The sequence below is a fragment of the Myotis myotis genome, unplaced genomic scaffold, assembly GCF_014108235.1.
Source record: "Myotis myotis isolate mMyoMyo1 unplaced genomic scaffold, mMyoMyo1.p scaffold_m19_p_7, whole genome shotgun sequence".
Taxonomy (NCBI): Eukaryota; Metazoa; Chordata; class Mammalia; order Chiroptera; family Vespertilionidae; genus Myotis; species Myotis myotis.
The window spans coordinates 24,931,353-24,954,107 of NW_023416379.1; the positions used below are offsets into that span (position 1 = coordinate 24,931,353).

The 22,755-nt window shown below is 40.2% G+C and overlaps 1 protein-coding gene across 2 annotated transcripts in view; it reads right to left on the bottom strand.

Annotated features, from left to right (window-relative positions):
• Window positions 1-332: 332 nt before the first annotated feature.
• Window positions 333-22,755, bottom strand: part of IL20RA (interleukin 20 receptor subunit alpha) — a 30,064-nt gene continuing 7,641 nt past the window's right edge. Inside the window, exons 2-7 of one of the 2 annotated variants that reach the window (XM_036315981.1) lie at window positions 13,299-13,434; window positions 8,589-8,767; window positions 7,227-7,402; window positions 6,532-6,676; window positions 3,233-3,372; window positions 333-1,232 (exon numbers count right to left, since the gene is read on the bottom strand). In XM_036315981.1, the coding sequence (XP_036171874.1) occupies window positions 441-1,232; window positions 3,233-3,372; window positions 6,532-6,676; window positions 7,227-7,402; window positions 8,589-8,767; window positions 13,299-13,375 (1,509 nt within the window). In that variant the 5' untranslated portion in view covers window positions 13,376-13,434 and the 3' untranslated portion in view covers window positions 333-440. The remainder of the gene's footprint in view (window positions 1,233-3,232; window positions 3,373-6,531; window positions 6,677-7,226; window positions 7,403-8,588; window positions 8,768-13,298; window positions 13,435-22,755) is intronic. The other variant, XM_036315982.1, reaches the window with a different exon arrangement.

A 22,755-nucleotide genomic window follows, 5' to 3' on the forward strand; every position in this document is an offset into this window, starting at 1 on the left:
TAACAATAAACCAAATTCTAAAAAAGTAGTATTTATATAATGAAACATTTTTACAGTGTTATACATTTAAGTGTCCAAAAAATAATTGTATAAATGTGCTTATTTGAAAATAACAAAGGGCCAGAGTACACCCCCCTGAATACATTCTACATCTAATTTGACAAACATTTGGCAAATATTACTGGTACAAAGAAATGGGTCAGCCACTGTACTCCAGGTGCCCGCCATCACCGTAAGAGGCCCACAGGCATGAACCAACCACTATGTGAGACAGAATGAAACAAGTGCTAAGAGGAAAGAGGAAATAAGTTGTTCTCACTGACAAACAAAAATATAGGTAAACCTCTTTTATCCCAGATACTTTATTGTTTGGGCACTCAGATGTTTGCACTCATGTGCCTTGTAACAGTAGGGGTCAGGCAGAGAGGGAGGTGTGGGCGTTAGTTTTCCATTTGTACATACAATCCCCACTCCTCCAAAAATTGCGTCAGATAGGTTTCATCTTCTTCAAGTGGCTTGTTGGGAGCCTGCTCCTCATAAATTCTAGACAAAAGGCCTTCATCTGTGAGCTCCTTGTACTCAGGATGTTCACATCCTTCTGACTCATGTTCAAAGCCAAATAAGGAAGGTATACACAGCCTGCCAGTCCGAGGGTCCCAATCGACCAGTGTGGTCGATGGCTCTTCTTCTGGCTCCTCTTCTGTGTCCACATGCTCCTCTGGCAGGTGGTGCAAGTCTCTGAGTTGAGGGGTATATGAATACAGTAGTGTTTGTGGGCCCCAGTCAGCCAAAGCTGCCTGTGGCTCAAATAATTTTCCTTGTAGGAACATCTCCTCCTGCAAACTGAGCTCTTGGTCTCCAGGCCCCACAGAAAGGTCAGTAGTTCTCACATTATATTCATACTCAATGGCTATTTTATCTGTGGGTATTGTTCTGCCGAGTGACTCTTGTTGAGTCAGGGAAGTCCCATTGGAGCTTTCCTCAGTGTCATCGACAATGTCCATCGAATGGGAAGCATACCCTAAGTGCATCACCTCCATTTCCTCCTGATGGGGCTCTTGGTCCTTGCTGGGCTCAACCAGATCCCATACATCATTGCTTTTTTCCATGACACTTACATCCTTATGAGAAAATTTAGAATCCTCCAAAATATTGAGTGTGATAAAGTTAATCACAATTTGTTCAGCAGGTACAAAGAATCCTTTGTCAAGTTCATTTCTATAAATCAAAATCTATAAAGAGAGAAGAGAATGGTTTTCACCTTTTCACTTTTGACAGATATTAAAAACAGCTGTTAAGTAGAACTTATACTGTCATCAGATGGTTTTAAAAATCTATTCTTACCAATTCATGGAAGTGAAAGTTATGCTTGGAATATAGAGAAAACCTCATTCATACAAAATGCATATGGAAGAGACCAAGACATACAAAATGCATATGAAGTGAAAAGTGGTTCATTGGGTGGGTATCTGTCCAGGTCAAATATAAGGGTGTGACTGCCCCCTCCTCTAATTGGCTGAGGAAATTTAGGATGTTATTTAATTTCTCGAGCCTTGATTTTTAATTCTGAAAAATCAGAATTTGTGCCACATAAAAGGTGGTGAGAACTAAGTGAGATGGAGGTTTTGAAATTGCTTTGTTAATTATAGTTTATTATGTATTTGTTAATAAGCTGTGGTTACCTGGGCTCCTAGCCCTTTTTTGGATACAGCCCGGACATGAAATGTGGGTGGGCATGAAAACTGGTTGTAAAAAGCAGATAAGAACATGAGCAGGGATGGTTCTACTTACTTCCCCCAAACACCAAAGGAATCATGCTATAATAAAGTCAAAAAGGGAAATCCATTTGCCAGTTTATGGCAGACAGAAAAACTCTACCTAATGCCAGGAAAACTTGTTTCAGGTTAAAATGTTGCTGGGGATATGTGGGAGGTGCCTGTTTAGATTGCCAGTGATGAGCTATGTTACAATCCTCATTGTCTAATCTATGATGTGATTTCATTTAACATTATAAAATAAATCCTTTAATTTTATTCTTTTACAATTTTTTTTTTTTTGTAAAAAGTAACGTGTGGTCAATTTTGTGAATTTCCCTTCCAGGAAAGGTCTCCCTATGCCTTTAAAAAGCTAATCCTGAACCTTAAGTGCAGGCAGATTCATAGAACTATTTTTAAACTGAACTAACAGGGATACATGTATGTATTGTGTACATGTGAACATATTTTTAATAATTCCCAAAGAAATAATTTTTATTGTTAAAATATGCTCAGCATTTCAAAACCCTTCAGTGCATGGTCCAGAGGATAAGGTTAATTCCTTTTACTCTTTGCTTCTCCTTACTATGAGTGATGAGATCCTGGCCATTTCCCCCCTAAATGTGCTTCCATCCCATGTCCTGGTCTCCAGCCCAGCCCTCCATCCCACTCTCTTCTCTTAGACTCTCATCTTCTCTCCTTGGGAAAACTGGCAGTCTCCTAGTTACTTTACTTGTTTCTTCTAGTCTCAATCCCCCTAATGTTGTCTTAGACCCACTATCCAGTTGGATCTAAAACACAATATCGACCGTGACATCACCAAGGTAAAACCCTACAGAGATTTCTTTGCCAACAGAATAAAGCCCAACCTACTTGGACTAACAGCCCAATTCTCTCATTACCTGGCCTTACCACCCACTCTCTAGTAACAGCTTTCACAGCTCCTCATCAGGAACCTTATGATTTAACAATACCATGTGGTTTCCCAAACAGCTATCCACCTTTCCCCTGTTGTGTCTTCTGCCAGTAGTAGGTCCATAACTCTTACTCACCTTTTATAACCAAGCCCAGGCATGAACTTCTCCTGGTCCCCAGGCAGGGTTTCAGTGCCTCCCCTGTACCCCTAGCATCCCTAGTGCCTGCTTTCATCATAGTCATATCATTTTGAAATTCTTGTCCCCAACTAGACTTGAACCTCTGGAAGGGCATGGATCATGACCTCATTTATCTCGTACCTCAAGACCTAGTCTAATCTGGTCATTAAACCTAAAATCTTTGTTAATGCTAAAGAATCTTTCTCTTTGGTTATGTTAGTGAGTTAATCTAGTAGAGAAAGTGGTGGTTTTTTTTTTTATTTATTAGCTCTTTACCTTTAAACTCACTCTGCCCCTAAAAGGAATGGTATTAGTTACAGAGCCTCCTTTCCAGCTTCCTGGAGATGTGTTGCTAAAATGAGTCCGGCCACACTAAGCACTCACCAGATTTGCCGGGTGTTTCTCTTTGCCAACATGGATATATCTGTACGCAGAGAAGCCCATCACAGAAAAGATAAACAGGGTAACAGATATGGGCAAAACATACCAGAAGATGATTTTAATTTTCAATGCTGATGTTTGATCTGTTAAAAAAAAAAGAGGGGGGGGGGCGGGGGAGAGTAGATTGTTGTAACTTGGTGTGGTGGGAAAACATGGGCAATGTCAAGAAGCTTTGGGCATAATCACTTACACGTACGAATTCAGTTTTCTCATTTATAACAATGTAATAAGGGGTCTCAGAATTCCTACTGTCTCTGACAATAGATAGTCTTAAGGGCTGTCTCAAATCGTTACAGCAAGGATGCGTTAGCAACCCAGGTCAGCATATATTCCAACGTTTTATGTCTGGCTATGAGATTCATGTTGGTTTTTATACTTGAAGGTAAATGTATCTGAAATTCAGGCAACTCACAGCACTCCAAACCGAACAACAAAACCCCCTTGGAATGATCCCACTAAGCAGTCCCACTTTTCTATGCCACTCACTTGACTCAGTCTTTTTCATAGATTCAGTAGAGGACAGGGATATATGGCATCACCTTCTACGTGACCAACAGAACTACCCTCGTGCTGGTTGCTTGGGCTTTTCTGGGTACGTCTGGAGCTTGGGGATGTTTGTAGGAAGGTGGCTGAGCTGGTGTGTACTGAGAACGGCAGTAACTCCTTCCCAGGTTTTGATGTGTTATGGGTTCATGATGAGTAAAAGTCCATAGGGAATGAAAAGACCTGGTGAATAGTTTTAAGAAAAGTAGTCCTGGCCCACCATTGATCAGAACGGGGATTATTGTGACTAACTTATATTTGTTAAGCTCCTGTGGGGTAATTGGAAGTTGGGATGGTTAATTTTATGAGTCAATTTGGCAAAACCAAATTGGAACCTAGGTATTGGTAAAACATTATTCTAGATATTTCTGTGAAGGTATTTTTAAAATGAGATTAGCATTTAAATTAGTTAAACTTGAGTAAAGCCCAGTAAAACAGGGCTCCAACTGCAGGTTCTTCTATCCTGACCAATTCCTGAAGAGCACATCTGTCATCAGCTTCCACATAGAAAGATGCCAACACCACAATGCAGATGGTTTAGGTGACTGAGCATCATCTGCTCCTACTTTAGGCTACAACTCAGTCCAGTCCTCTGGATACAGTCCCTGATCTAGGACGGAACTTGCACTAATTAAGAGGAGCCAGGCCAACAGTGACTGGTGGCACTTCGTGTACATCAGCACATGTTGGTTACAATAAACAAAGAAACCCTATCTGTATTTGTAGGGATGGGGGGACTATGGGGAACAGAAATAATTTCCAAAGAATAGTCCCAAAAGAGATAATACTGATTTTTAAAAATACATCTTTTTATTGATTTCAGAGAGGAAGGGAGAAGGAGAGAGAGATAGAAACATCAATGATGAGAGAGAATCATTGATCAGCTGCCTCCTGCTCACCCCCTACTGGGAATCAAGTTTGCAACCTGGGCATGTGCCCTTGACTGGAATTGAACCAGGGACCCTTCAGTCCTTAGGCGGATGCTCTACTTAGTGAGCCAAAACAGCTAGGGCCCGATTCTTTTAAAAGGAGGTTGTCATAGCATTGTCTTGGAACGGTAGCGGGGGTGATTTAACAGCTGGGAGATCCTGGAAAACCTCAGGACCTGAAATGGTGCCTCCTTGCTCTTTTGTTACCTTTCATAAACTGGTTAGAAAGTTGCTCCATCTGCTTACTGGGAAGTATTTAATTTAATCTCTACTCTAGTTGCTTAACTCTGCCAACTGCTTAAATGACTTCCACTGGAAATGCATTCCTAGCATCTGGCCACTGATCAAGCTATTAGTAAACAGAGCACTTTATCCAAATACCAAAATAATTTCTTCAATCTGCTTTGTGTTGCCTTTTGCTTGCTTAGCATTTTAGTTTAATTTGACACGTGGTAGAGAACCTTTTATTTTAAAGGGAAAGCTATGGCAAGGATAGAGATTTAAAAAGAAAGCTTTTCACTTTTTATTTGTACTAAGAAAATTCCCTTTGTATTCCTTGGGACATTTTTATCATGACATGTGGGAGGCGTGAAGGAGGAGGAGAGCAGGGGTCTATCATCATCCCTGTCCCATAGCTGGGGATGGAACCAAGGCTTGGGGGAAATGCTATGACATTTGTCTTAGGCCAGCACGTTTGGAAGAGAGAAACAGAAGAATAATGGATGAAGAGCCAGTCAGTGAAGGTCAACTTTAGGATTTATTTTCAATTTTCAGGTTTTGAATACAAGGTCCTCTCACCCTGGAGGAAGAATGATTATACAAATGCTAAGCTCCTAACTCCATGTCTCCCAACAGAAAGGAGACTCTTCACTCACAGTTCCTTGGCAGCCACATTCAGACATGAGAAGGAGACAAAAAAAAAGAAAGAAAGAAAGAAAGAAAGAAAGAAAGAAAGAAAGAAAGAAAGAAAGAAAGAAAGAAAGAAAGAAAGAAAGGAGAGAGAAGCAACTCTAAGAGAGAGGCCATAAGTACTGGTTTGTAGATCCCAGACCAGCCAGTCAGCGATATGTAAACATGGAGCCTGTAATTTGTATTTCTGAGGGGGAGCAAAGGATTCTGTCTTAAAAAGTGTTTTGTTTATTTTTTAAAATATATTTTATTGATTTTTTACAGAGAGGAAGGGAGAAAGACAGAGAGTTAGAAACATCGATGAGAGAGAAACATCGATCAGCTGCCTCCAGCACATCTCCTACTGGGGATGTGCCCGCAACCCAGGTACATGCCCTTGACCGGAATCGAACCTGGGACCTTTCAGTCCACAGGCCGACGCTCTATCCACTGAGCCAAACCGGTTTCGGCTTAAAAAGTGTTTTTATGATAATGCTTTGTTTCTAGCAATACAATTAATTGTCTGATGTGCTTGAAGACCACAGAACTTCTACTGACCGGAATGATTATCATTTTGAAAAAGAAAAAACATGTGTGTAAAAGTTTCCCATTGTTATTTCCGAAGGCAGTGGCTTGCTGGCAGCAAGTGCCAGGCCTGGTGCTGAGGTCCCCCGAGGGGTGAAAACACTCCCTAACATTGGCCAAGTTCAATGGCAGTGTCCCGGGTTGCTCAATGCATTTCTGGGGACAGCTGTTTCTGCCTTTGCCTCAACCTGTTTCTGGTAGAAACAGATTTGCCAATACCTTGTCTACACTGCCACACTTCCTTCTAGTTTCATCAGACTTCTTTCCTCAGAGCAGCTGAGGTGTTTTAAAGCTTACCTTTCAAAGTACTGACACACTGCTTCTCAGAAGGCTGAGCAAGGCGAGGAGGCCCCGGGACGAAGGACCCCACGTGGATGCAGTACAGAGTGTCCGGCTCTAGCCAGCTGAGCACCAGCGTGTGGTTGGTCACACACTGAGACCACTAGGTTAGGGAATGGCAAACATCAGTTACAGCAAAGGTTTCTAGTACCACCCCAGACAAACAACTCTACAAGGAAATAAAAGACCCAGATACCATGAAATCCTTTACTATGCCTACAAGCTTTCTTTTCAGCAACAGCTTCAAAATACCCCTTTCCTCTAGCTCGGCAATACCCAGGAACTGAAACAATCCCAGTACAATGCTAAATAATAACGTAAGGATGGATTTCTCATTCAGCTTTGTCCTGTGTTCTTGCTAATACCTTTTTCTTTCTTCGAGAGTGACTGACAGATGTTATGCAAGTAAAAGCGTCTCCGTCAATAACTACTCCAATAGCAATATCATGTCCATTAATAGAAAGTTTCTGTACAGGAATTCTGAAGTCTCCTAAGTTTCTACATAGCTTCAATTGTACCTTGGATGGCATCTCTTTTGAATATCACATCTTCCCATTTTCACATGCAGAGAATTAAAGCAGTAGGGCTGCTTGCTTTAGCATTAACTGCAAAAAGGGACCCAGATTATGTGCCCTGTTCCATTTCAGACTTACCGTTCTGTTTGACTTAGTATTATAGATGGACACATTATACTTCAGATTCGAGTATATTTGTTGCATGGAAATGGAACTTTCTTCTGAATTTTTCTTCCACTTCTCTGGAGCCGTCAGAACCACAGAAATGGATTTCTCACCAGGAGTCAAAGTAATGCCTGGTGGGCCAATTTGTGCTTAAAGAGGAGAGGAGAGGGAATTATGTTCAGATGTAGAAATCACCTTGGATAAAACTACAGTCTAATCCTACTGGGACAAAAACTCTCCATCCAACTCTCTTATTTGAGATGCCTCAGAATGCTCCAAGGTGGGCCCAAGGCATGCAGAAACTTGAAACAAGAATTTCCTGTACGCTGACACGATGTTAAAACAGTCAGTTGAGGAGTTCCCAGTCACATGGATAAATAGTACTCGATGATGGTAAATACAATGAAAACTATTTATAACACTGCCGTGACTTGAAAAATCGGTGATAAATAACATCAATATGATTGGACACATGGCAAAAAGCAGACACGGAGGAATGAAGCACTGCTAAAAACCTTTGGAGATGTGATTGGAATAATCTAGAACAGAGGTTAGCAAAGTTTAACCATAAAGGTCCAGATAGGATCTCTGTTGCAACTATTATTTATATCAATGTAAAACCCATTCTTAGCGCTCGGCCTGTAGAAAAACAGAAAGGGGGGTGGTGCTGCTGCATTTGGTTGAGGGCATAGTTTGCTGACTTCTGAGCTCGAAGGGAATCTGAAGAAAGGCTCCAGTTTCAGGACCTAAGGAGAACTTGTAAATTTCATATGGCACCTCTGAGTGAGTCCTGTACCCGAGTCAGCTACAGATCAGGGCACAGAACAATGAAAAAGCAAACACCAGCAAGATGTTGTCTTGATTCTGAGTTACAGCTAGAAATTGCATCATCACACCACCAAGTCACACCACAAAGAAAAGACTTACTTTATTGATCAGAATAACCTGTAATCAACCTTGTGGACATATTCGACGGTTTTGAAACCCACAACATTAAAAACAGATCTGTCAGTTGTTCCACAAATTACATAGTCTCCACTAAATGTTAAAATCAAATCAAAATTTGATAGTATTGACATTTAGCATCAATTTGGGATCTGGGAGAGATCTTGGAGGTCACTTCGCCACAGCTTGCATTCTAAAGACAAGACTCTGGGATGCAGTGGGGAGAAGCACCTTGGGTCACTCCACCAGCTGACGGACAGAGTGCAGAACAGAGCCAAGCTAAGCACCGGCTCCTCGGGCAGAGCTGTCTATGAGACTGAACCTGGTAACACCAGGAGGTCAGGTGAGCGTGATATTCATCCGTGTTTAACAGACAACTGTATTACTTACTTTCTAATAAAGGATAGAACCGTCCAGTTTCTGCCCATTTGGAACAATCAGATCCCCAAATGGCCTTAACTTTGGCATAATATTGATGTTCATAGTCAGAAGTTTCAGCAGAGAGGTCACAGTGGGTCCTATTGATATTTCTGCATTCGGATTTATTCAGCCATTTCTTTTGCCCGTATCTGCAGAGAAGGAAACTGTGAATTAATAATGAAGTGCCCTCTGTGCTTTACAATAGGAATAAACAGTCATTATATAAACCTGAATGGAACTTAAGACCTTCTCTTCAGAACAACAGAAGTGCCTGTCATTGAGATAAAAAGGAATCTGCTTTTGCTGCTGGCAATTTTTTTCATTAGCTGTCAGGAACATGAGTCAGAGTTTCTGTAACCACCTTTCTTTTCTGTGAATTATAATTCACAGTATATTTTGAAAGCATAGATTTTATTATTATTCTTGGGCTACAGTAAAAATTTTACATATTGTGTGATCAACTCTTCTAATAATTATATCTATGTAAGTTTTGTAGTCTACCATGCATACTTAGGTCAGTTTGATGGGTTGTTTTAAGAAAAATTAGCCATCTTTTTTCTTGGAAGAAAAATTACCTTGACATTCTCATAAAATTAAAAACTCTACTTGCCATCAAGGGTTTGGGGAAAAGTCACTAGACTGAAGTGCATGCCTAAATCTGCATTTTCAATCATAGCGATGATGATATTAACTAGGATGTTCACTCTGATTTTTCCTTTCCTTTGTTAAAAGCATAACACCCATAGTAAATAGGGAGGGGGGAATATTTTTAGGTGGGAGAGACTAAGGTATATTTAGTGATAAGAGCTGAGCCGGGAAAAGAGACAGGTTTGCAGGAGAGGCTACTGAAAAGATTAAAGCAGCACGTTAGGGTTTTAGAAAGATAACTCTGGTGGTAGCATGGAGAATGCAAAGGGTTAGGAGAGGCAGCCTGGAGAGGAGCTGGGAGGATACTCCAGGTGGAAGATGCAGGTGGCTTAGACAAGGATGGTGGCCATGGAACCAACAGGACAAAGGAAGAAATATCAGGACACAGGACTTGGCGATTGAGGGCATGTAAGAGAGGAATTAAGGATGATGCCTCTTTCTGTCTGGGACAAAAGGTTGTAACAGTGGTAACCCATTTTACAGATGAGAAAACTGAAGCTCAGAGAGATAAGGAAATCAAATGCTCAAGTTCATATCACCAGTAAAAGGCATATCTGGGATTTGAACCGCTTTCCTGAGATGCAAAGCTTGAGCGTTTAGTGCTTCCCTATATATTTTTGTATTAAATTCTTTTGGCAGATATATTTTAAACTTTTGTTCAAATTTCATCTTTTACTTGGAAACAAACTTCACTCAAAAGTATAATATGTAGCCCTAACCAGTTTGGCTCAGTGGATAGAGTGTCGGCCTGCGGACTCAAGGGCATGTACCTGGGTTGCGGGCACATACCCAGTAGGGAGTGTGCAGGAGGCAGTTAATCGATGTTTCTCTCTCATCGATGTTTCTAACTCTCTATCCCTCTCCCTTCCTCTCTGTAAAAAATCAATAAAATATATTTTTAAAAAAGTATAATATGTAATCTGCCCAAAGTTACCCAGCAAGGCTCATAGCCTGGCTATGAACCCAGGACTGTCTGACTCCAGCTGAGCTTGGAGCTCTATCAGTGGCATATACCACCCTGTATTCCTGTCCACCTTTTATATATATATATATATATATATATATATATATATATATATATATATATATATATTCTTTTTCAAAAGTTGCACAATCCAATTTATCTGCTGTCAGAGAGCAGTGATGAATCTGCCCGTTTTAAAAAGTCCTTTTCTGAATCACGGAGACATACAAAGGACAGAGCAAGCTCTTTGCTCCACCTAATGGAAAAGGAGGCAAGGGCGTGCTCCAGAAACATTTCCCTTTGCACAGTGATGTCTTCTTTCCTAAACTCAGCTCCTGGGAAACGCCTCGGAAATGAGAATGAAGGTCTAGTTCAATTTGCTCAGGAATAGCAGTTGAAGTCCTCCATTGCCTTTGGAGGTCGGAATTTTTTTTTCAAAGACAAAAAATGGCTTTATTCTTTTTTGTAACTATGGTACATTAAAAAAAAAAACAAACTCAACTAATCAGAAAAACAGAATCAAGAGAGAAATAAATCAGCTGGAAACCCATTACCCTGAAATATTTGGTAAACATGATTCTGGACATCTCATCATGCTTACATATAACCAGAAGGATAGTTAGATAGCTGTATAGATAAAAAACTAGATTATACCACATGCGTAGTTTTAATAAAAGTAGTAAATTTAACTTGACTTAAACTTTAATATAAAATAAGAAATTAAAGGAATTGCTATAGTTCAAATGTCTCATTACCACAAGATATATTAGTTCTTAAAATATCATTTAAATTAAGAAAATGGTTTCTTGAAAAATACTGAGAGCTTAGTCATTAAAATGAAGTCACTTCATTTTAGATCATATTTAATGGTTTTCTGCTATGAATATCAGTTCACTTACAGTTTCTGCCCACCTTCTGATTTGTTCTATTATTGTTTAGGTTCAAATATATATGAGAAATTTCAAGAACCGTATTTCCCATCACTATGTGGTCTTAGTTCTAAATTTACATTGTTGCAATGCATGCTACTAGTCTTTATGCCATTATCCTGTCATTACTAATTTCTTTGTCTAGGTTCATCTTTTTTTTTTTTATGTCAGATGGTTATTATCTTTAGTTAGCGGTTCCCCACCCCCCAAGAAGGTCTCAGGGGAATGATATCCTGAATTCCCACCTACTTGAAAAGACATCTGTTGAACTTGGTAAGAGTCTTAGGCCTCACCTATTTTCCCCTCAGAAGATACGGCACTGTTTTCTGCTGAGTGCTGAGTGCTGCCAGAGAGAAATCACTTCATCCCCCCACCCGACTTGAGTCCTGCTTTTGCTAGGATGGCCAGAAATCATTTCATTTTCTTAAAGTTCAATAAGTTCACCAGGATACGTCTTGCTATTATTTTTATTATATTTTGCTGGATATAGCATGCATTTATGATATGCAATGCCAGATTATTATCATTATTACCTGGTCAACTATTCCTAACAGCTATAATAGTTTTTTTGTTCTTTTTTAATTCTTACTAATTTCAGCGAGGTAGGCAGAGGGAGAGGGAGATAGAAACATCAATGATGAGAGAGAACCATTGATCCACTGCCTCCTGTATGCCCCACACTGGGGAATGAGCCTGCAACCCAGGAATATACCCTGACCGGGAATGGAATCTTGATCTCCTGGTTCATAGGTTGACGCTTAAACACTGAGCCACGCCAGCCAGGCTATAATAGGTTTTTAAAGTATATTTAATATTTTTATTTTACATCTTTTCCCTAAGCTCTGCCCACTTGCTTTTAAAAAAAAGCTCTTCCTGTGGTCTTAGAATCTCTTCTTTTGGAAGAGATTGCAACTTCTTCTTTAAGCTTTGTCATTAGAAACATGTTGCTTATGGGCTCAAATTATGGGCAATTATTTGTATGAATTTTTCTCCCACTTCCATGAGAAAACTTTTCAGAAATTTTTTACTTGTGTTCTTTTTTCCTCTTTCTCTCTTCCAATGATTATGGATAGGTACTGTGCTGGTTTCTCTGGGACTACTGCTCTTTGAATGGGGCCAACTATTTTTATTTATTTTTAAAATATATTTTTATTGATTTTAGAGAGGAAGGGAGAGAGAGAGAGAGCAATAGAAACATCAATGATGTGCCCTAACCTGTTTGGCTCAGTGGATAGAGCGTTGACCAAAGTTCCCTTTTGTCGACTAAAAGGTCCCAGGTTTGATTCCGGTCAAGGGCATGTACCTTGGTTGCGGGCACATCCCCAGTAGGAGGTGTGCAGGAGGCAGCTGATCAATGTTTCTCTCTCATTGATTCTAACTCTCTATCCCTCTCCCTCCTTCTCTGACATCCTGTGGCACCAACCTGGGGCTCCATGGGGACATTTCCTCAATTTCTGGGGGTGGAAATCCTTAGATTCCACATCCTTAGACTTAAGCCTCTGAGTACTGTGACATTTATTCTTGTGAAATTATTTTTTTGCTGTTGGAGTTTGAGGAGGTATAGGTTTACTTCCAGCTTCTAGGCGGTTTTCTTTCAGATTTCACAGTATTTGGCTTATACACCTCATAGTCTGTGGCTTGGGGGCTGTGACCATTTCCTTGGTTGTTTTGAAGTTGGACAATGTCTGTCTGATTTGCATTCTTTCTTGCTTTCAATGAGTTTTGAGGGAGAGGTGAAAAGTAAAAATGTCCACTCACTACTATCTTCAACAGGAACAGGTAGTTGTACATAATTCTATGCTCGGTTTCACTTAAAATGTGCATAATTCCAGTAAGTTTAGACATTTCAGAGATTATGAATTTCTTTATTTGCTCAGCCACAGAATAGTCTTTTGACCAACTTCTTTTCTCCATTTAAATAACTCCCCCTTGCCCCAGCATCCAGTGCTCCTGTCTCCATGAAGAAACTGTTTTCTAATTTAACCTAACAAAGCAGAGCAAGAAAAATTTAACATGAAACATCTAATTTTTTTCTTTTCAAATACTTATTTAATACAAAAGATGGCATATCTTCACACAGTTAATAGGAGTCTGAGTCTTGTGTTTATAAATCAGTCAAAAGGAAAAGAACCAACTTACATGAAATACTGCACAGTGTAAGTCACTTCTACTCCTTGTAGGCCCTCGGGTGGACCCCACTGGAGGACATTCTTCATGTTTATGGATAAGAAGGTGACATTTACAGGCTTAGGCAAACCACCAGGGACACAGGGAACTGAAACAGGAGTAGAGAGAAATCAAGGTCTTAGTGAAGAAAGAGGAAAACATAACCCCTCTGGTAGTGGTGTTCAGTATGGCCTTCCGGTACTGGCACCCTGTGTATTTCCTCCCAAACTGAACCTGAGCGGACACGGACTCACTTCAACCCACAGATTGTGGCAGAAGTGACTCTGGGGCTAAGACTTAAGGCCTGGCAGCTTCCACTATTTTTAAAAAAAATAAAATATATTTTTATTGATTTCAAAGAGGAAAGGAGAGAGAGACAGAAACATCAATGATGAGAAAGAATCATTGATTGGCTGCCTCTTGCACACACCCTACTGGGAATCGAGCCTGCAACCTAGGCATGTGCCCTGACTCAGAATCGAACCCAGGACCTTCAGTCTGCAGGCCGACGCTCTATTCACTGAGCCAAACCAGTTAGGGCAGAGCTTCCACTTTTGCCTTTGGGAAGCCCTGAGCTGCCACATAGAAGTGGGGCCACCCTGCTGGGAACTCCATGTGGAGAGGCCATGTGACGAGGGAGAGGTTCAGTTGTCCCGGCTGAGCCCAGCTTTCCAATCACGGGGCCAGGAGAATCACTGTGGGTGTTCCAGCTCCACCGAAGCTGCAGGAGAGACTTGGAAGAAGACCAGCAAAAGAACCATCCAGCTGTTGCCCCTGTTAACACTCAGAACTGTGAGAAATTATTGTTTCAAACCACTATTTGGGGGTGGTTGGTTATGCACCAGCAGATAACTAGATATAGAAAGAAAATTTAGAATTGATGCCACTGAAAGACCAGAGTTTTAGAACTGATTAGCTTTACTAACAAGTATGTATAAAGCAAGGATTAGAAAAGAAACCAGGAAAAGAAGACAATTTATTTAATCAAACACTGATAAGCTCACATAACTGTGATCTAAGAAAAACTGTATCTGGAGGATGAATTTGTAGAAATCCTCTGTACAGAAAGGATAAAGAATTGAGAAACTCCAAAACAATTAGAAAAGGGCAAAAGGAAAGTGAAGGATAATCTCTTATAAAAGAAAACAAGGAAGATCCGTGAGTTAAAATAAGTGAAGAAATTCAGTGGTAACATGTAATAATAAAAATATTAATTTAAACTATTGGAGAGATCATAAAGTATACTGAGTAATAATCAAATTTTATGAAAAACTTATCCCATCACAAATATGCATATTCTAGTCAATGAACTTCGAAAGAATCAAATTTCAATACTGAAAATCAAAATTGGGAAATAAAATTTAGCTAAGTTACTGCGGCCTAGTCCAGTCTTGGCTCAAGTCCCATAATTCCTATATACATAAATTGGAATTCATGTCAGAGAAAGGAACTAGCTTTATGCTTGTGTTAATCCTTGGCTAAGACTAACTCTATACAATGCATTTTAATTTCACAAGCCAAATGAAAAGGAAGAAAAAAATTTTACTTTAAACTTTTTATATGACCCTGATGCTAAACCTAAATAATCTCTTTAATGTGGCAGAGTAACCAAAATATAGACAGTTGAGTGTGTTTGTGTGTGCATGTGTTATATTTGTAAGGACTTCTACTTTTAACTTTGATCATTTTTTAATAACTTAGTTTCATTTTTTTAAGAAGAAAATTAAATACCCAAAGAGAAGCACTATCAACGGATCACTGTGTGGGTATGTGTAGGAGGAGTAAAGAAGATCTCAAAATGACACAACCTGCCCAATGCCCTTCTTTGATTTTTATTCTTCTAAGTCTTCGGAACGAATGCTATATCAACTGGTATTGGCTTTTTCTTGAGGTTATATTCGGTGAGTAATGGTCAATGACTTAATACTGCTCTGTGCTATCACAAGGTTTGAAATTTTAATCATATGTTTGAGGATGAGACAGAGGATATGGGATGGCAGCAGCATGGAGTACAGTATTTCCCAACCTTTCAAAAGTGAGAAACACTTTTAATATAAAAATCCTAAGGATCTTTCCAGATATAAAATGCTACATGTGCCCTAGCCGGTTTGGCTCAGAGCATAGAGTTTCAGCCTGTGGACCAGAGGGTTCTGGGTTCGATTCTGGTCAAGGGCATGTATCTCGGTTGCAGGCTCCTCCCTGGCCTGAATCCTGGTCAGGGCACGTGCAGGAGGCAACCAATCGATGTGTTTCTCGCACATTGATATTTCTGTCTTTTCCATTCTGTTCCACTCTCTCTAAAAATCAATAAAAAATATCCTCAGATGAAGATTTAAAAAATAATATATAAATATATTAAAATAAAATGCTACGCGTGGTCCTACATGTTTAGTTGATACTAACATGTGAGGAGTGGTTAGCATAGTGTAAGAATTAAAATGAAAGTAGGCTATGCATTATAATATCACAGATATAAGGTATTACCAACGCATGGTTCCACAGAACTATCGGATAAGCAACTAGAGTAGTCTGGTTTGTGGCAACTTGAGTTTGGAAATATAAAACATAAGTTAGGCATATTTTCTCACTGTTTAATCTATACAAATCTTTATCTTCTATAACATTGGTTTCTGTTCATCTTTTAAAATAAGTAAACAATCAGCAGAACTCTCAAGATGCCTAAAACATACCAAAAAGTTTTAAGAAATAACTTACAATTTTAAAAAAGGATTGCTCATTTTTAAAAAAATATATATATATATATTATTGGTTTTTCAGAGAGAGGAGGGGAGAGGGATAGAGAGTTAGAAACATCGATGAGAGAGAAACATCGACCAGCTGCCTCCCACACACTCCCTACTGGGGATGTGCCCACAACCAAGGTACATGTCCTTGACCGGAATTGAACCTGGGAACTTTCAGTCCGCAGGCCGACACCCTATCCACTGAGCCAAACCGGTTAGGGCAAGGATTGCTCATTTTAATTTAATTCAAATTTCGTGGTCACTGTCATGAGGAAACAAAGCAAATTGCTTTTCTGAAATGAACTGTATTGGAATGTGCTGCCAATCATTAATATTCATTGATCCAACAGACATTTTGTTTAATGTTTTGTAATTATTTAAATAATCCTCTAGAAATGCTATGCCAGTTATTAAAATGTTGGCAAACTGTGGTAATAATAGGTTAAATAAAGGGAATTAATAATGTGAACATACTATTAAAACATTAAGCAATATTTTCATCATGCCATTCTATATTTTGGAAAGAAATTGTGAAATGTGTATACATTTCCCCTGCCAAGTCCACATTGTGGGTAAGTCACATGTATCACCACAATTTTGATAGTCCGCCTCCAAGATGGCCCTCAGTTACTCCCTCCAGCTGGCATTCCCAGACTGTCTAATCCCCTCCCACACGGTTTCTGGGTTGGTCTGTATGACCAATAGCATATGACAGAGATGATGGTACATCATTTCCAAGATTAGGTTATAAAAGACACTGAGGCCTCCTTCCAAGAGGCATAATGGTGAGCTTAGAAGTGGGTCCTTCAGATGACTGTAGCCCCAACCTATCACATGACTATCCTATCTAATAAAAGACTAATATGCAAATCGACCGAACAATGGAAGGACTGGTCACTATGATGCGCAATGACCACCAGGGGGTAGACACTAAACACAGGAGCTGCCCCTGGTGGTCAATGTGCTCGCACAAGGGGCACACTCTCAGCCAGAAGCTGGGCTCATGGCTGGCGAGCGCAGCGGTGGTGGCAGGAGCCTCTCCTGCATCCACGGCAGTGCTAAGGATGTCCATCTGTTGGCTTAGGCCCGCGCCCTACAGGGAGCCATCAGTTGGGCATCCCCAAGATGGGCGCTGAGAGACCCCACTCCAGTGCACGAATTTCGTGCACTGGGCCTCTAGTACTCTCATGAGAGACCCTGAGCCAGAACCACCCAACCAAGCCATCACTAGACTCCTCTTCGGAAACTCTCCAAGATAATGCTTATTGTATTCAGCTGCTAAGTTTTGAGGTACCTTGTTACACAGCAATAGATAGCTAATAAAACAAAGATTCTAAAAATAAGAGAAACTAAGATAGTTTAGTCACTAAAATAAAAAAATTAAATTAAAAAAAGGAAATTAAACTGGAAGAAAAAAATACGGCCCTTCTATTCCCAATCATGTTATAAATGACTCCTGCTTTAACAATCTTGAAAAGGTGTCCTTTTAATAGGTCAACTTTTTATTTATAAAGAAATTAAAAAACCTAGTGAGAAGACTGGATACTTATTACACTTTCAGTAGCAAGTAAAGATCACAGCAACAATGTTTTGGATTTTTAAAAAAAGACAAATTCTTAGTTAAGGTCATTGTAAATACACTGATAAGGATTTCAGTAAATTCTTAGTTAAGGTCATTGCAAGTACACTGAGAGTAGTAAAATAGCTTTCATAGAAACATTTCCTAATAGATATTACTGTTTTATACACTATTTCTAGGGAAAGAATATCCCAGCTTTTTAGTCCTGCACATTCTTTATGTGGATCGACATTATCTTTCCGATTGCACAGGCAGAAGAGCTATCAGTTTTGAATCATCCCGTCAATCAATCGAAATATCATCCAGGGGCAGCCCCACCATGAAAAAGGAGGAGAGTGGCCAAGATGGAATGGAAGAAGTACAGATGGGCTAGATCCCCTTCTTTGTGAGCCCTGGGAAGGAAGCTAGATTATACCTGAGATTTATTGCTAAAATAGTTCAAGCCAGTATTCATTAAATGGATGCACACCTGGAGGAACAAGGGGTCTTTTGCCTAAAAGATAGTATAGGAGGATTTAAAGGCACACAACAGCAGGGCAAGTTAGGATATTGCAGGTAATTTGGTGTGGCGAGTATTGAAATTTAGTGGGAGAGTATTGATGAAGCCTTATCATCAGGAGAAGCCATGGCCTATTTTTAGTTCCAATGAATTACTTCACTGCTGAAGGGAGAAAAGACTGGATGGGGGCAAGACTAGAACTGGAGAGACCAGTAGCACCATGACTCCAGCTGCCCCAGGGAGGCGGGCTGAGCTTGCCCCCAGATGCTGGCTGTGGATATGGGGATGGGCGGGCAGCTCAGAGCTCTATTTACAAAGTAGAAACAACAGGACCTCCTAACGGAGCAGAGCTGCTATGCTGTGAAAGCTAAATTAACAGGTGAGGATTTATCAAGGTTTTACCTGTTTTGAAGATGCAAAGCCGTGATAAAAAAATAGAATTAGCACTTTTTCAAAGGGGCGAAATAGAACATTTGAGAAAGAAAAAGAATTGGCAACTAGTACCTTCTTGTGGTTTTTAAATCTTTGCAGTTTGTAGGCACAGTGTTTGTTTCAAGTTTGGAAAACATAGAGAAGGAATGAATAAACATTCCGATTGAGGTAAGTCATTTTTCCAACCTGCCTGTACTGATAAGATAATTTAATGAACACCGGAGTGAAAATATGTTACACCACATTGATATCAGGAGTCAAGGGCCAATGTATGGGTAACAACAGCATTCCCCGCCGCCCACCCCCCACCCCCCCAACACACACACACAGGTTCAGGGCCAGAAAGTATAACTTTGATTCTCTCTGATAATCCATTGATTTCACATCCCAAATCATAAAGCTGTTTGACTGACACACGTAGTTTCTTCTGAGAATGCTGTACCATTACAACTTTGGTTTGAAACACAAGATTCTTCATGGGCTTGTCTGACCACTCCTTTTGCAATTCTGCCAAATGCGCCATGTTCACAGCCACACCAAATTACCTGCAATATCTTAACTTGCCCTGCTGTTGTGTGCCTTTACAATTTTGGTGCTCTCCTCCTATACTATCTTTTGGACTTTAAAGACCCCTTGTTCCTCCAGGTGTGCATCCATTTAATGAGTACTGGCTTGTACTATTTTAGGAACTAAAATATGATGATACTGTGGTGCTATGTAGGGTATACACCAGTGATGGCGAACCTTTTGAGCTCGGCGTGTCAGCATTTTGAAAACCCTAACTTAACTCTAGTGCCATGTCACATATAGAAATTTTTTGATATTTGCAACCATAGTATAAAAAAGATTTATATTTTTGATATTTATTTTAAATATTTAAATGCCATTTAACAAAGAAAAATCAACCAAAAAAATGATTTCGCGTGTCAGTGTCATAGGTTCGCCATCACTGGTATACACAGTCTCCACTAAAGAAAGTAGGCATTACTGACAACAGTCATCTAGGTAACAGTCTGGTCTTGGAAAAGTTGAACTCAGAAGGCTACACTTTGGGTCAGGACCTCTGGGTTCCCTTTGAGCTCTCTGACCAGAGTATGGGCTTGAGCAATAGAGGGATACTTGAGTGTGTCCCCTTGAATTGTGGGTACTTACAATAGCCTGTTATAACAAAGCTGTGAAGGGTCCACAAGGAGATGTCCATTTAATGAACTTCTAAGTAACAATTGTTAGTTATATCTTGTAAGTCCCATCATTTAGCTTAGTGTCCCCTCTCAGTGTTAATTTTCCTTTTGTTATAGCTTGTTATTGAATACTAGAGGCCCAGTGCATGAATTCGTGCATGGGTTGGGTCCGGCCAGCCCAGCCCCAATCAGTGGATCGGGGCTGGGCCTGTCAGGAGGAGGAGATGGCAGGAGGTTGGCCGGCAGGCCTGCCCCAATCAGGGCCCGATCAGGGCTGGGCCAGCTGGGGGGGAGGGACCGTGGGTGACTGGCTGACAGGCCCCACCCTCGATTGGGGTGGAGGGGCTGATTAGGGATGGGGCTGGTCATGGGGAGTGGTTTTGGGCCGGCTGGCCCCGCCCCCGAATGGGGCTGGGGGAGGTTGGCCGGCCAGCCCCAACCCCGATTGGTGTGGGGGGGCTGATTGGGGGTGGAGCTGGCCAGGGGGAAGGGCTGCGGGCCAATCAGGTTGGTGGGGGCCCATTGGGGGTGGAGCTGATGAGGGGGAGGTTGGCCGGCTGGCCCCACCCCAGATCAGGCCAGTTCACTGGCCACAGTGGGCATCATAGCGACTGGTCATCGGTCGTTCTGGTTGTTCCAGACGTTGGCTTTTTATATATATATAGATTGCAGATGATGTTTGATAGCATGTAGGGCTTTAAGAGAGACTACTTTTTAAAATAAATGTATTGGAGTTTACCCATCAAAGAGTACCCTTGGGAATGTTCATGATTACCCCCATGGTACTGCTCAGCTCACGGCATTTGAGGCATGCTTCCCTTCAGCTGCAATTATCTTTGGAGGTATTTAACAAACATGTAAAAAATTCCATTTCATTACTTTATAGTCACACATCGTTTTTGCCCAACATAGCATTTCCCCGTTTAATTGCCCAAGTTCGTTGGAAGTGCCTCTGAATGCTTTTGAAATTAAACCCATATATCAAAGATGGATAAGGGTTATTTTGGCCAAGGTATACCAGGTTCTACCTGTAACTCTGAAAAAAGGAGTTTAAGAAATTCATTGTTGTGAGATTTTTTTGCATAGCCTCCTAAAATACCTATTTTGAAGATACCATCATTAATTTGTATATGTCAGACCTACTGTTTGTTACAAAACCAGTCCTACTACCTTAGTCATCTCTTTATGAATGTCTTCCCTTCCCTTGCCTTTTGAAAATTAGCTTTTTGAGGGCAGGGACTTGATTTTCTCTACATTTTTCTATTTCCAAAGTGTCTTGATTGTAATGCATATCATAGTAACTGTGGAAAAGTAAATTGGAATGTGGATTGGAGTATCTACAACTTGATAACTTGCTTCCGAAGGAAAAACATAAAAGAATGAACAGAGTCAAAGACTAATTGGAGCTACTAAAGTACTGGAAAGATTAGCAGTTGGGAACTCCAAATTCAATCAGTAGGTGTTTATTAAATATTGATATACATCATCCAGTTTATTTTTCTAATCATTTTCACAACTTTTTATCTTCACAGAAGCAATGTTAATTATTCCATAACACCTTCATCATTTGAAATTTTCAAAGATAAAAATCAACAAGATAAAAATGTGAGAAAAAATTAATAGAAAAAGTAAGATGTTTAATAATAATTATTTCATAGAGACTTGGAAGAAATTATCTAGTGGCGACTTGAAAATAAGTAACAGTATTGCCTTCTGTTCATTGTTAATTGCGATTTTGAGAGAAATGAGGTTGGTCATGTGATCTCAGACTTCCAATCAACAAGATGAAGATGGAAGTATACAGTAGCCATCAAAAACACTGTCAGAAAGGTGAAGTAGTTTTTAATAGGCTAACTTTTCTCTGTAGTGACAAGTAGATGCTTTGATGTTTTGAAGGAGACTGGGAGTAGAATCAGACCTCTTCAGGGTTGAATTATCTTACCTAATAATAGACAAACATGTAAATTAACCATCCCTCCACTATGCATCAGGAGAGTATGCAAATTAACCCAACAAAGATGGCAGTTAATTTGCATCCATAGGGGCGAAGCGGCGGAGCGAAGACTGAAGGCTCCGTCTGGAGCCGTGAAGACTGAAGGCTCCAGCCAGAGCAAAGGCCTGGGTCTCGGGTGCTGGAGGAAAACCGGTACTGAGAGCCAGGGGAAGGGAAGGCCTATTGCATGAATCTCTTCGTGCAATGGGCCTCTAGTACCTTGATAACGTTGTATTACTAAAGGTAATGAAATGAACAGGGCTTCCACATAGGCCTTGCTGACGATCAGCTCTTGAGGTACTTTCTTGCCATAAAGATGTAAAAAATATATAACAAAAACATTGGTCAAGAGAAAAGCAGATCAACAATGGATAGACCACCCAGGTAGAAGAGCCAAAGACTGACAACAAAGGAACTTATCCAGGAACAACTAGGAGAATGAATCAATTAAGATATTCCCTTTGCTCATGCTCATTAAAGCAAACAGAGCCTTCAAAGGACTGTATTTATTCAGGAAGTGGGAAATAGCACGTAGGACACCAACTCTAACTTAGCAAACCACAGCTGTAACATATGTGCTTTTTGATAATTATTTGTGGTTTGACTCAGTATTGTAAAGAGCCGCAGACCACAATGATTCTTTGAGGCTGCCAATGACCTTGAGGTCTACAGCTACAAAGGTCCTTACTCCTACCTACTTGGTACCACCCTCAGAAATACCATCCTTTTATGGTATTTTGCTACTTGTCAGGTTTTGTTTGCCGATCTGTGGTTTTATAGGAAAGAAATGTATGTGTTAAAAAGGAATATTAACTACCTAGTAATTTATGGATAGAATATGATTAAAGCAGAATTTAGCTTTATTTTCTTGCAAATATTTTAAATGAAAAGATATAAATTTATACTGAATTATAAATATTTTGCATAATGTGGCTACATGGCAGCCTATCCATGACTATTAATTGAATTTATGTGTTTTCCTAAAAGCCTTTGAAGTATTTA